The sequence below is a fragment of the Euprymna scolopes genome, chromosome 7 (genome assembly GCF_053919585.1).
Source record: "Euprymna scolopes isolate OS-2025 chromosome 7, ASM5391958v1, whole genome shotgun sequence".
In the NCBI taxonomy this organism is placed as follows: Eukaryota; Metazoa; Mollusca; class Cephalopoda; order Sepiida; family Sepiolidae; genus Euprymna; species Euprymna scolopes.
The window spans coordinates 139,312,859-139,328,683 of record NC_136488.1 but is presented as its reverse complement, the minus strand read 5'-3'; the positions used below and the strand labels follow the sequence as shown (position 1 = coordinate 139,328,683).

The window sequence follows — 15,825 nt, the reverse complement described above, 5'->3', positions numbered from 1 at the left end:
AAAAAAAAAAAAAAAAAAATTACACCTTTCCAGAGAATCGGAGTTACAGATGTGTGAAAATTCAGATTTTTTTCAATAGGTATTCGACATTAATTAATACGAATTAACAAAATTCCCGTTTTTTAAGGGTCTTAGAACAGGAGCATACGGAGGACGCAACCTCTCATTTCAAAATTCAAATATTTCAGATTTACATGAAGTTTGATTCGTAGTCTTTCGACACTTATTAAACGAGATTCTGTAATTTTAATTTATTATTAAATCATAAAGTTGTGACATTTTCTAGAATAAAAAAAAAATGGAATACTAATTCTAGACATAAGATTCAGTATCATTATAACTATGGATATTTATCGTAGCGTAACATAAAAGTGCTATAAAACTCTTGTTTAGGTAAGTAATTCAGTTTTGGAACGAGTACTCCTTTCTACATCCTACCGTATATATGTGTGTGTGTGTGTGTGTGTGAGTGAATGAGATTTATCTACACTGGGTTTTCATCCCTTCTAAAACCCCGGATATTTTTTAAAGAGATTCCAAGGGATATCTTTCGAAACTTTTATTGGATTTACTAATCGCCACACGAATTACGAACCTTTAAATCTCACTGGATACTTGCCACCACACTTAGATTTTGCCGAGTACTCCTTTCTATTTTCCCCATAAACTTATACTTTTGCTTTCTCAACTGTTTTTAAAACGTAAGATAACCAGCAAAAATAAATGCTTATCCATGCCTTTTGCTAACGTTTTTTCCTCTGATGGAAAGTGCCCATCTTTGAAACTCCATGGAATAAGGAATCTTTCACCGTTATTTCATATTCCTTATTTTGAATAAAGTATTGTAAATTCAATTCTACAATATCTGAACATTTTCTACTTGAATATATATATATATATATATATTATTTTATTTTATCAACAATTCCTTTCTGTTGCAAGTTTAGAATATAATTCTCTATAATACCAACTCAATTATAATCTCAGCTCAATGAATTTTCAAAGCATATATACGTAAATTGAATAAAATCACAACTTACATGAATAGAAATTCACCTATTCTGGCGTTAAGCTCTTACAGCTGTTTCGTGAAAGGATGGACAATTACCTGTCGTCCATAGAACTGTAAATCTTCCATCCAGTCACTTGTCAGAGACGCTTACAACTATTCCCAACAAGTTTTTCAATCCGTTGTGAACACGTTTATTTATTTATTTTTTTAAACGTGTTTACAACGGATTGAAAAACTTGTTGGGAATAGTTGTAAGCGTCTCTGAGGAGTGACTGGATGGAAGATTTACAGTTCTATGGACGAGAGGTAATTGTCCATCCTTTCACGAAACAGCTGTAAGAGCTTAACGCCAAAATAAGTGAATTTCTATTCATGTAGGTTGTGATTTTATTCAATTTACGTATATATATATATATATATATATATATATATATATATATATATATATATCTTCGGCTTATTTTGACTGGGGTTTTAATTGATTTATTACGTATTTTTCAAGCTATTTTTTTTTTTTTTTTTTTTTTTTTAACTTATGTTGGCTTTGCATTCACTTGCAAAGATCTAGCTAATTTGCCTATTCTTTTAAACATTCGTTTTAATTAATTCCCTGTTAGTTTTTTCTAGTTTTCTTATGGGGTGACCATTTTGAGTTAACTATTACGTGTAATTATATTTTGAGTTAACTATTACGTGTAATTATATTTTGAGTTAACTATTACGTGTAATTATATTCATGCAAATATTCTACATGATTTTTATTTGCTTAATGTTTGCGAAAAAAGTTTATAATAAACACAAACCTCTTATATATATATATATATATATATATATATATATATATATATATATAATTTTTAAAATATAATTATCCATTGACACGTTTCGTTGTCTACGACTCATCAGAGGGGTTGAATCTAGCGACATTCGAAATCTGGACCCCACGGTAATGAGTCTAAACCCCTAACTGCTCACCCATCTCGCACGGCAGTCTGAATATATCGCGATTTACTTAAATGTTGTTTGTTTATGTTTTAGCGATATGGTTTGAATGGATTCAATTATTTACAAAAGTTCATTTTTACCTAAATGCGAGTTGGGAATAATTTTCCCATTAACCAATTTGGTACCCCCACATGGGGAATGGTATATATATTATTTTTAAAATATAATTATCCACTGGCACGTGTTTCGTTGTCTACGACGCATGAGAGTGGCTGAATCTAGCAAGATTCGAAATCGGGACCCCACGGTAATGAACCTAAACCCCTAACCGCTCACCCATCTCGCACGACTGTGTGTGTGCATATATTTGTTTAAAAAAATAAATGCTTACCAAACTCCTGTCAGTTTTTGGTCTACAGACATGAAACTTAATTTATAGGATATTCGAACACATACGAAACTTTATATTTTGGTTTTAGCCAAGAAAAGCGGTGCAAACGTGAAAATGAAAGAAACTGAATTTGCCAGGTGAACGTTGAACGATGACATTACGAATATGCATGTGTAATGTAATAGCTATTGGTTCATGTTTTAATTTTTAGCCTTGCAGCAAACATGTCTTCATAGCTCGGGCATTAACGTCAACAGAAAAAGTAAATCGTAAGCTAAACATTTTGGTTTCGATTCTCGATCGTGGCGCACGAGTCATTATTTATTTATTTTTTTTTTTTTAACTTTAAATCATTACCATATATTTGGTCCAATATAATATAAATACGAAATTTGCATTAACCAAAATATCGTATTAAAGCGTATTTTACGATAGAACAATGCTGGGCAGTCTGCTAGTTTCGTATAATTTTAATTCGATTTATTTTGAATTTTGCACCTTGTTGTTTAATTATATATGCTCTATTGTTAAAAATTAACACCCATCGAGCTTTTATTTTAAACGTTGAATTATATAATATATACTGGCAGACCACCAGTCGTTAAATTAGCTTAAATATGGTAGATTAACTTAAAGATTACGTATTTATTATCAAAGAGTCAAAACTATTGATTATTATATTGTACCCAATATGTAGTAGCTATTTCGAAAAGTGAAAAAAAAAGAAAAAAGGGATTTGGGTGCTATCAGCTAGAATCGAAACCAAAACCATACAACTTTCCATCCTCATATAAATAGTACCCCCCCCAAAAAAAAAAACGTTGTGTAACATACGAAGGCGGATTCGTGCATGTAAATATTTTTAGTCATTTACTTCTCCCAAAATCAGTTTTGTTTTTAGTTTTGTCCCTTTAGCAGCATTTTTGTCGACTAAAAACCAATTCGAAAGTGTCCTACAGGTTCAAATGTCCTATATATCACATTTCAACTCTGTAAACGAAATATTCAGAAAGGCGCTTGGTAGAGAAATTAGCACATACAGACAAGATCATTTTTATGTATAGATAGATAAATATTTCCGTGTGCTAGAAAGTTAAAGTTCTACGCAATCATGCAGAAGCTATGCATAAATAATAACACTGAACCAACCATAAAAAAAATGAATACGTAATTAATTAACGCTCGGTTTCAACGGAATATGAAAATTAACCTTTAAGTAGTCGCTCGCATATCCATGATTGGGTATATTACGTTCGCTTAAATATTTTCTTTTATAGAAAAGTAGTCTTTTAATATCAATGTCAGAGCGAGAAAACACTCAACTTTAGATATATAGATGTTGGAATGATATTATTGACTGAAATAAGAGATGGGCGCTTCGACACTAATGGGACGAGATTTTGTAGTCGATAAATAGAGTTTTCAGATAAAAACAATGGTTTCAACTGATTTTTGTCAATTCTAATAAGTTACAATGGTAGCTTCCAAATTATGCAGTCGAAATTACCTAAATATTACTGAATTATTAAAAACATAAATTTAATCGTGGTAGCAGGTGAAAAATTGCCGCCATCTAGTTTAAATCAAAACGGAAAATTATCTCCCTGTTGAACTGTGTCTTACCACCATTTTAATCAACATCTATTTTTGATTTTCTTTATTTAAATTTTTTTTTTTTTTTTTACCTTTACATAATTTTGGGATATAATAATTTTAAAAATATGTAGATACCATTGTTTTCACGTAAAATTCAGTATTACAATTTCCGAAATTTCGTCCCAATAGTGTAGAAGCGCCAAGGGATGAAAGTATAATAGTTTTAAATTCCATAATTAAATTTTTTAAACAGAAGTCATGAACTGTGACTTTTCTCATTTACATTTTTCCGAAATTAAAAGAAAAGAAAAAAGAAAAAAAAGAAAGAAAAGAAAAAAGAAAAAAAAGAAGGAGAAAAAAAAGAAAGAGAAAAAAAAGAAAAAAAAGAAAGAGAAAAAAGAAAAAAAGAAAGAGAAAAAAGAAAAAAGAAAAAAAAAGAAAGAGAAAAAAAAGAAAGAGAAAAAAAGAAAGAGAAAAAAAAGAAAGAGAAAAAAAAGAAAGAGAAAAAAAAGAAAGAGAAAAAAAAGAAAGAGAAAAAAAAGAAAGAGAAAAAAAAGAGAAAAAAGAAAGAGAAAAGAGAAAGAGAAAAGAAAGAGAAAAAAGAAAGAGAAAAAAAAGAAAAAAAAGAAAGAGAAAAAAAGAAAAAAAAGAAAGAGAAAAAAAAGAAAAAAAAGAAAGAGAAAAAAAAGAAAAAAAAGAAAGAGAAAAAAAAGAAAAAAAAGAAAGAGAAAAAAAGAAAGAGAAAAAAAAGAAAGAGAAAAAAAAAGAGAAAAAAAAAAGAGAAAAAAAAAAAGAGAAAAAAAAAAAGAGAAAAAAAAAAAGAGAAAAAAAAAAGAGAAAAAAAAAAAGAGAAAAAAAAAAAGAGAAAAAAAAAAAGAGAAAAAAAAGAAAGAGAAAAAAAGAAAGAAAAAAAAGAAAGAGAAAAAAAAGAAAGAGAAAAAAAAGAAAGAGAAAAAAAAGAAAGAGAAAAAAAAGAAAGAGAAAAAAAAGAAAGAGAAAAAAAAGAAAGAGAAAAAAAAGAAAGAGAAAAAAAAGAAAGAGAAAAAAAAGAAAGAGAAAAAAAAGAAAGAGAAAAAAAAGAAAGAGAAAAAAAAGAAAGAGAAAAAAAAGAAAGAGAAAAAAAAGAAAGAGAAAAAAAAGAAAGAGAAAAAAAAGAAAGAGAAAAAAAAAGAAAGAGAAAAAAAAAGAAAGAGAAAAAAAAGAAAGAAAAAAAAGAAAAAAAAGGAAAAAAGAAAGAGAAAAAGAAAGATAAAAAAGAACAAAAAGAAAGAGAAAAAAAGAAAAAAAAGAAAGAAAAAAAAGAAAGAAAAAAAGAAAGAAAAAAAGAAAAAAAAAGAAAGAGAAAGAAAGAGAAAAAAAGAAAAGAAAGAGAAAAAAAAAGAAAGAGAAAAAAAGAAAGAGAAAATAAAGAAAAAAAGAAAGAGAAAATAAAGAAAAAAAGAAAGAGAAAAAAAAGAAAAAAAGAAAGAGAAAAAAAAGAAAAAAAGAAAAAAAGAAAGAAAGAAAGAGAAAAGAAAGAGAAAAAAAAAGAAAGAAAAAAAAAAGAAAGAGAAAAAGAAAGAAAAAGAAAGAGAAAAAAGAGAAAAAAAAGAGAAAAAAAGAAAGAAAAAAAAGAAAGAAAAAAAAAGAAAGAGAAAAAAAGAAAGAGAAAAAAAGAGAAAAAAGAGAAAAAAGAGAAAAAAAGAGAAAAAAGAGAAAAAAGAGAAAAAAAGAGAAAAAAAGAGAGAAAAAAAGAGAAAAAAAGAGAAAAAAGAGAAAAAAGAAAGAGAAAAAAAGAGAAAAAAGAAAGAGAAAAAAAGAGAAAAAAAAGAAAGAGAAAAAAAGAAAGAGAAAGAGAAAAAAGAAAGAGAAAGAAGAGAAAAGAAAAAAGAGAAAAGAAAAAAGAGAAAAGAAAAAAGAGAAAAAAGAAAGAGAAAAGAAAAAAGAGAAAAAAGAAAGAGAAAGAAAGAAAGAAAAAAGAAAAGAAAGAAAAAAGAAAAGAATGAAAGAAAAGAAAAAGAAAGAAAAGAAAGAAAAAAAAGAAAGAAAGAAAGAAAAAAAAGAAAGAAAAAAGAAACAGAAAAAAGAAAGAAAAAAGAAACAGAAAAAAAGAAAAAAAAAGAAAGAAAAAAAAAGAAAGAAAGAAAGAAAAAATAAAAAAGAAAGAAAGAAAAAGAAAAAGAAAAAAAGAAAAAGAAAGAAAAAAGAAAGAAAAAGAAAGAAAAAGAAAAAAGAAAGAAAAAGAAAAAAGAAAGAAAAAGAAAAAAGAAAGAAAAAAAAGGAAAAAAGAAAAGAAAAAAGAAAAAAACTGCTACGTTTTTATTACATTGTAAAAGGAAGGGTTCCAGGCTCGCGAGGAATTTAATTCCATGGATAAAATATCAAGTTACAAAGTTTAATCTTTTATAATTCTTCTATGTATGGGATATATTAAATAAGAAATAAAATTATTAATTTTGCTAAGTTATATAAATCCTCACAGATTGAAAAATGATATTTTATTTCTATTAATTATATAAATAGTGAAAATAATTTGTTTTGTATTGTAGCATTGCTCCACCCTCACTCCATGGGTTGTCGTCGCCAGGTTTTAATTGTGTCTTTGGTTTCAAATACGAGACGAAAACAATTATCAATTCAGCATATTTTTTTCTTAATAATTAAAATATATTTAAGAGTATTTTACGACGGAGTAATGCCGGGCGGCCTGCTAGTTTCATATAATTTTAATTATTTAATTTAAACTGATGCGAGTCGAAGTCCATTCATATATCGAACTTCTTCCGTAGGTCGGGTGCGGGTGGAGAGATCCAGATATGTCTTTGTCAGACGCTGTCAAGAAACTAGTTATTGTCCAACACCGTTTGCCATGACGTCATTTACATGTTTAAATAAATTAAATTGCCCAGCTATGGATTAAATAATAGCGTAGACTATACTCTCAAACCTTGGTTCATTGGCTAGTTTGGGAGGGAGGAACTGGAATGTTAGTCGCTCTCGTTTTCTTTTCTTTTTTTTTTTTAAATCTCGAAATTGATTCCAGTCGCTCTGAACATCTTGCTACTGCAATCAAGCAATGTCACTTCAGAAAAGTTACGGGTATACATTAAAAAATAGGCGCTTGTGCATTACACGGACGGCGCCATAGCTCCAATTTCTTCTTGGTCAATAAATAACAAACGAGGTGTATTTTTTTCAGAACAAAAATATTTGTAAACAAAAACATTGTATAAAAATGTATCAAATATAATTGTAAAAAACATTTATTGAAAAGTCTGCGTAAGAGAAATATAATTTTAATAAACAAATTTATGAATTAAAGCAACATTGGATGTTTTTCCCCGAATTTTTTTTTTAAAAATAAAATTAGATTTTTCCCCCAAAAATTTAATAATTTCAATGAAACATTTTTCGAATTAAAGCAACATTGGATGTTTTGTTATTTCCGAAACATTTTTAAATTAAAATAAAATTGTCTCTGTAACAAATAGTTTAAATTTTTTGTTTTGCACCTGCTGAAGGGTTAAAAATATATTATAGTTTTAATTTTTAAATTAATAAGCAATTTGAATGGAGATAAGCTCCACCTGGCAACAGTTTAGTAGAACGCATCAAGAAGATGGCGCCGTTCGTGTAATGCAGAAGTGCTGAATAATATTTACTCCAGCATAGACTGTCTGGCGAGCACATATACTGTTATATTCTTTATTTTAAAATAAAACATCTCCATAAGTAATAAAACTCAGTCTTCATCCTTCAACTGACAATCATTATATCCTAATCATCTTAATCCTCGAATAGATTTCGGCCTCAATAAATGGTGACTCATTAGCAAAAATGTATGAATTACAAAACAGAAACGGTAAAACGAATTTTATTCTTCCTTTCCTACCTTTACAGGGTTCGAAACCTAGACAAGGTCCATTTCTCCTCCTCACGTTTTTTTCACAGAAGAGACGTTGTGAGTCCATCCCTACTCTATCGTTATTTTCATAGCAAGTGCTCGACTGAGCTTTAATCGGTAAAATTTTACTTTAAGGCCCGTCTGACGTTCGTATAGAAAAAAACAAACAAAACATTTCTTTGTAGATTTCGGTGTGCTTTAAAAGAATATAATAACCGTTTCCATCGCAAAGTTACCTTTTGCATGGTATTAACCCCTGAACCCTGGGACTATTTTCCGCCATTTAACAGCTTTCGTTTACGCTACGCGCGTGGTAGCACCAAACTACTTTCTGACATAGTGTGGTAATCTTTGGCGACAATTTAAAATTAGATGAAAAAGAAAAGCACTTAGAAGGGGGGGGGGGAGATAATGTCGGAACGACATTCGTTGTTTTTTTTTTTTTCAGAATAGAATTTTCAAATTTCTTTTTTTTGGCAGACTAAAAAAACAAAAAACAACAACGTTATAGTATTGGAGGGGGGAATAATGTCGGAATAGTTTAACATTTCACAAGAATTCTGTGTTTACATTTGGAAGTGGCCGTGGAGGGGTGGAGGAAACGGAATTTTTGTGAAATGTTAAACGGTACTTCTGCAATTTAGTTACCATTTGTCCATGTATTTGACCCTACCCCTAACCCAAATTTCAACACAGAAACCTTGTGAAATATTAAACTATTCCGACATCCCCCCCCCTCAAAGTGCTGTAATGTATGTTTTGTTTGCCACTGAAGAAAAAGAAAAAAATTTAAATTCTATGTTCCGAAAAAAAAAAAAAAAAAAAAAAAAGAAGAAAAAGTCTTTCCGTCATTATCTCCTCCAAGTGCTTCCCCCCCCATTTAATTTTAAATTGTCGCCAAAGATTAATACGCTATGTCAGAAGGCAGTTTGGTGCGCGAATGCATATTTAACAGCCTTCGTTTATGTTAACACGCGCGTAGCGTAAACGAAAGCTGTTAAATGGCGGAAAATAGTCCTAGGGTTCAGGGGTTAATACTATGCAAACGGTAAATTTGCAACGAAAACGATCATATTCTTTTTAAAACACACCGAAATCTAAAAATATATTTTTCTATACGAATGCGAGACGGGCCTTAAAGAAAATAATACCCTTCAATCAATGTCCCCCCCCCAACTATGAAAGACTTTTGCAGCAAGTATTAGTTTAGCTATAACCAATGAACAAAGCTGTGTTCCGAAAACTGCCCACCCGTGAAACTTTGTACATGTGTCTGCTTTCCAGCTGACTACAACAGGGTAGTTTTCAAGTCCAATTTAAACAAGTTCTTGTTGAGTCTCCCCCTTAATAAAATTCTACCCAATTTTCACTATTACCGACCACTACTCGGTTGTCTCACCAACCGCTTTACATTCGTTAAACCTTATCCTCAAATAACATTTAGGCCTTGATAAGTGGTGATTCCTGGTAAAAAAACCGTTTTCTGATGATTATTTGAACCTAGTTGAAATGTTTCGAAAACTTTCAAATCCGACTTACCTCTGTAAATGTGACTGCCATTTCCGTATTTAGTAGACGTATCATTTGTATTCTCGCTTACTATTGAGTTCTTGCAAGAATAAATAAAGTGGGCGCGTCCATTTTCGTGTAGAGGTAGTTCTTGTTTGATTGGTTGAATGAAGAGTTCCTCCTTGTCTGTCCTGATGATACCATTCTATCGAAAAAAAAAAAAGAAAAAAGAATTTCGCAATCAATTAGTAAAACTTCGCAAGTAACCCTAACACTCACCCAAGTCCAAACAATTCACAAATAAATCGTTTCACAAGTATTCGTTTTTTTAAAAAAAGGCAGTTTTTATAGGTATGAATGACCCCCCCCCCACAATTATAATGTATATCTCTATATTTTGTGAACATTCAGACAGTATAATAATACTATATAGTGAGGATAGAGGGGCATATATAAATAAAAGTTTATAGTGGTTGCTAAACACATAACATCGCCAATAAAATCCACAATTTTTCTGAAGTCTAAAAATATTAAATACAAATAAACTCCAGTCTATGCCTGACTTACCCATAAACATTCTCTTCAGAATATCCAACAGTCTTTTTCTTCTCGCCGTTCATTAATATGCGGATACATTTTCTGATTGTCACATGAGCAAGAGCTGCGATCATGAATGGGCTTCACACTCACCGTATTATAACTCCCCAAATATATATCTGTATGGTTATTAAAGAGAATATCTGTCAAAACAATCTCTAGAATATTTATGAGATGCAAAGGTCTATCACAGACCAAATCATGATGTATCCAAACGAGGGATACGTCAGAGTTATTGACAAATTTGCATGTTGCAACTGGCTGTGCTACGAAGATTAAAAAAAAAAAAAAAAAACTGTTGGAAATTCGAGAATTTTTTTTTTTTAACTTTAACATTAAAATTTTAAAGTAGCTTACCTACAATAATTTTATCGTTTGAAAAACAAAATGACAACCCTAAGAATCATGCCATATTAATATAACCATACCGAAGCAGCCCTCACCCCAGGCGGATTGAACCGACTTTCTCCAAAGGAGGAAGCTTCTTAGGGATATCAAATTCACAGGCTGTCCCTATTCGCTTGTATGTTCCCGTAGGGGGAGATAACAACGTTGGCTTTTGCAGTTGTTTGTAGGAAGGTATTGACGTTCTCTTACATACAGCGCTTGAATTTCCAAATAGTCACCCATCTGGTACTGGCCATGTTCAACGTTGCTTATTTATGTGAGTTAATGAGAACAGGTGCGTTAACGTTATTATACCGTACAATTAATACTAAATTGATAATTTAATATCTATAATCAATAATAATAATAATAATAATAATAATAATAAGTAGAAGAAGAAGAAGAAGAAGAAAATCAAAAGTAATACTTATAATAGTAGGAGCACTAGAAACAATCCCGAAAAACTTAAAGAAAAAAGAATGGCAGAAATTGGAATCAAAAGAATGACTGGAAAAATACAACGAACAACAATCATGAAAACAACTGAAATATTAAGAAAAATCCTTGAATGCGGAAACTAACAGACGGGAGCAACAAGCGTGGGCCAGACAAACTACTGCAAAGGCAAAACATGAAACACTACATGGAACCAAGAACACTGAAGCCGCATATCTATAAGTTCTTTAACCCAACCTTACCTCCATCCCCCATTACCACATAACTGCCCCCCCCCAACGTGCGAAGAGAACTGGGATCTTGGGGGGGGGGCTTATTGCCACTCAAATTACAGTGAAGACCAATAGCTGCTGCTAACGGCAATGGCAAGCAGCTGTTGCGATAATGCAAATTTATTTGCAAATGTTATCGAAAGAGGTGGAGAGTACTGAAAACATGGAGACACTTGTTGTCACTCAGCTTCCAGGGAAGACCACAAGCTGTTTTCAGGGAGAGATCTCTGAAGACCTGTGTGAAAGCTCCTTGTGAGCCAATAATAATAAAACAAACGAACAGAAACGAAATAAATATTTAAATAGAAATTAATAACTCAGAATAATAAATGTTCAGGTGTAAAAAAAAGCATAAAAAATGTTGTCATTTTATATTTTACTTTGATATTTCGAGCGGCCTTCCCCTCTTTATCACAAAATGTAGCGAAATGAATCAAAATGAAAACTTGGAAATATTGGAAGTATTTGGGAAGCGTTCATTCATTGCCATGATAGTTCACGCGAACTCTCGTAAATGTTTAACAAAAAAGAACGTAATTCTTGTTAAAAAAAAAAAAATGTTTTTAAATTTGTAGACGCGTGCGCGTTCGATTCAATCGACAATAACACTAAAAAAAGATCAACATGTTGAGAAAAACACTCCGTTCTTTTTTGTCAAACGGTCACGAGATTTCACGTGAACTATCACAGCAAAGGAATAGACGCTGTCTAAATATTTTCAGTATTCTCAACGTTTTTACATTTTGCTACATTTTGTGACGGAGAGCAGAGGGCCTCTCGAAATATAAACTATAACAAAGTAAAAACAACAACAACAACAACAACAACGTTTTTCTGCTTCTTACACCTCTATAACCCTGACCATACTTCTCTAGAAGCATTCGAGGAATAATATACAAACTAACACATTCAGAATAACTAATATTATCTATATATTAATACGACAGCGTGTGTATTCTTTTGTGTGCCACGCTTACATCCGGGTCGTTTAATTGTTATGTTCTTCTATTTCTTGTCATAAATAATTTCACCATGAATTCTTCATAATATATCATTCTTCATATATATATATATAGTGCAAAATTTTGTTGAAAATTCAAAGACTCGGGTTTTCTGTTTTATAACCTTCGTTTATTTCCTGGATTTTTCCATTACAGCTGTTTCATTAATGAGTTGGCAATTTTACGATTTATGTTTCCGTAAAAATATCCTGTCCCCACCAACTTCTTCAGATGTTTATCCATTAGATTTTTACAACAAATGGCATATTTTTAACATGCTGGACATCGTATTTGGGTAAAAAGATTTCCACAGCCATGCTTCCTCACTTTCTCCATCTTTTGGTGTTATGTAAATATATATATATATATATATATATATATATATATATATGTGTGTGTGTGTGTGTGTGTGTGTATATGACTACTTCATTAATCACATAAATTAATATACGAAAGTATAGATTTATGTGCAAACTTTAAGTATTTACTTCAACAGTGCTCAATACGTAGGTAGAGCTATGTAGTAAGTTTTAAAAAAAGCTTAATCGCCATATATATTTTATAACTTACTAGGCCATATATATTTTATAACTTACTATATATATATATATATATATATTTGGAAATTGCAACTTGATAGCATATAAAAATCGATAGAAAATTAACTCTATAATAATATATACGAAATCTGCAAGAATTAAAATATCATATTTAAGCGCCATTTACGACCGGCTTTACCGGGTGTTCGTGCTAACTTAGATAAATACTTTTGCAGTTTAAAAAAAAAATAAAATAAAATATCAGAGCATCTCTATTTACACTGAACATCTACAGAATACCAACATCAATCCTGTGGAATTTCTACAGGCCCCGCTAGTTTATGCTAAATAAAATAATCGTCATGACGTCTACACATGATGCAAATAACTACATACTATTTGTTATTATAAGTCTAATTGACGCTCAAAATTAAAACCAAGAATCCACCCATCCATCCAGCGCGGCCGCAGCCGAGATTGAACTCACTACAAGAGTTTGTAGTGTAATTCAAATCTTGTTGGTAGCTGAATACTTGATGCTTCGCCATGGCTATCAATGGTATTTTTGATCGTGACGCTATCACTAGACGAGGTGCCTACCTCAGCTTAAGAGAGTCCCGCCTACCTTCGAGAGAAGGATAGACCGCGCCACATTCTTAACCTGGTATTTTACCTCGCCGTACATACAGCGCCAAGCCTTCTCAAATGATCATCCATCTGATACTGGCCAGGCTCAGCGTTGCTTAACTTCGGTGATTTAGCGAGAACCGGTGTGTCAACGTGATTGTGCCGTATTCACCAATTTTCATTTTAGAAAACAAAGAAACAAATTATTTATCCTTTTAATTCGACCGCAAGATATTCTCTATTCCATGATGATAACTGTTGCGATTCGAAAGCTCGGATAATAAGTATGATGAACTTTGTGGGTGTGCTTTTATCGGTTATTTCAAAAATTGGAAACTGGCTACGGTGAAGCGGATATTTACGAGCATTGATAGTCTGAGTTGTGAGCCAAGTTCGAATCCTATCGATACGATAACACCACTTTTATTATGGTGGATGTTGGCAAACTTCATGTGGTCCTCGGCCTTTTGCCTAGGAGCAAGGTGTAGTATCTGTTCTGATACTACACTTCACCTTATCTGTCTACGGTCAGTGGGGGAGAAATCCTTCTTGACTGAGGAAATTTTATTTTTGTTCCTATACGTGTGGGGAATTTCCATTGCAAAGTAGTTTAACAAAAGTTTACAACAATGGTTGTTGCGGCCTATGGCGTAGGTAAGAAATAAATACATCGTCGGTCGGGTAAAGTTTATACGGATATAAGTCTTCCTGTCATACAAGGCTGGATGATCCCCCCCCAAAAAAAAAACACGGTGCCCTTCTGCACAATCAGGTGACTTTTTATAATCAGTTCGGCCAATCAAACGAAGCGAACGTAACAACCATCAACATAAAAAGAGTCTGCACTCTCACAAATATTTCTTCTTGTCTCCTGCTCTTCCCGGGAGTGCTGGTAAGTGATGCCTACCAATTCTTTTGTGTAGAGCGATATTTCTCCCAATAATACAAAGTGCCCATTTTGGGGGAGCTGATTTTCCCCACATTAAAAACCAACCTTGTGTCTAACTCTGCCCTCGTGGAGAGGCAAGTAAATAGGAACGCACTTGAGGTTCCTTCTGCAAGTAGCTGATTCTGGATAGAACTAAGGAAAGAAATGGCGACAACTGAATCGAGTCGTGAACTAAAATCGTACCATTCCGATTCTTAAAGAATAAATAAATATATTCGATGCCTCCGTGCAGTCTCGAAAGACAAAGAATACACCCTGTAGGGCTGCGCGTGTAAATGTGAGGCAAGGGTTGCGCAATCTACAACCACACCTCTCCTGAATCGGCACTGCTTGAGTCCAGTCGCAAGGAGAAGTCCAGGACGACTGGAAACAAATGCCGAAATAAGCAGAGAGCACAGACAGCACCTGGAAGTTTCAAGTGGTCACCCAACTGGTGCTGACCAGGCTCATCCTTGCTTAACTTCAATGATCTAACGAGAACCGGTGTATCAACGGGATTATGCCGTATATATTTTTTATATTTTTTATATATATATATATAAAAATTAGTTTCAGGATAAAGTTAACAAACCTGCAACTGACACGAAGTATCTATTTCTTGCGCTAAATAATAAACACTTCAAAGAAAATCTTATGATCCCCTCACTTCCCTCAATTTTTTTTTCTTTAATCTTCAAATTCCATGAGCGATGTTTTTGGACAAAAGGAAGAATTGCTGTATTTCTGGGCCGGAATTTATCTAACACTCATTGTTGGCTATCTTGTTGACCTAGAAGTGGTATTTTTATCTTCTTACATCAAGTGGCTTCATGTTCTGTATGTAGCGATTTCCATTATAACATATCATCGACATGTTTTGTGTATTTAATTATGAATAAGCTACTGGCTAAAACATTTGTCAGTAAAACTTGTCCAGAGTGCTCTGTTTTGGGGTTGTTCAAAAGAAGGAACGGAAATTTAAATTTTGTCCCGTTTTGATATTTTTTTCTTGCGCATGCGCCAACAAAATCAAAACTCACCGTCCAAATTCGAAATGTCAACTTTTATAGGTTTTCAAGTATGCTGACAAGATTGGGGTTTATCCCGAAAGCCATTCTTAACATGGAAGCTAGGGGTATCTATTCCAAAGCCGTTTTTGGCATGGGGAGGTTAAGGGTGTATTTTCCGAAAGCCGTTCTAAACAGGGTAACGTTGGGGTTTTTTTTTTATTCCAAAAGCATGGGAAGGTTGGGGTGTTTATTCCGAAAGCCGTTCTTCATTGTCAGCATACCCGAAAACCTATAAAAGTCGACATTTCGAATGTAAACGGTGAGTTGGACTTAATGTAAGAAAAAAAAAAAAAAAAACCCAAAGATTTTACCAAATTGAATTTTTGGTGCTAGTGCACTTACTGATCCGCGCTACTTTTTAAATCGTATTTCCAAGTTTAATTAATGTTTTATGTTTTTTTTTTATTAAATTGTAAGGTTAAAGTATAGAATAGTTACAAAAACACCCTCTCCTCCCCATGTTAAGAATTGCTTTTTAAATAATAATAAAGCTATTATTTCAGCACGGATCAATAAGTGCACTAGTATCGACTTTTTCGTTTAAAAATTAAATTATTTCGTTTGTGATAATAAAATTTAATAAAAAAAAATCTTTCGTTTTTTTTTTATATA

At 31.9% G+C, this 15,825-nt stretch overlaps 1 protein-coding gene across 1 annotated transcript in view; it reads right to left on the bottom strand.

Moving 5' to 3' along the window:
• The window catches only part of LOC145280002 (A disintegrin and metalloproteinase with thrombospondin motifs 3-like), a 307,054-nt gene that overhangs the window by 129,369 nt on the left and 161,860 nt on the right, over positions 1-15,825 (bottom strand). Inside the window, exon 4 of the mRNA XM_080131625.1 lies at positions 9,367-9,541. Within this exon, the coding sequence (XP_079987751.1) occupies positions 9,367-9,541 (175 nt within the window). The remainder of the gene's footprint in view (positions 1-9,366; positions 9,542-15,825) is intronic.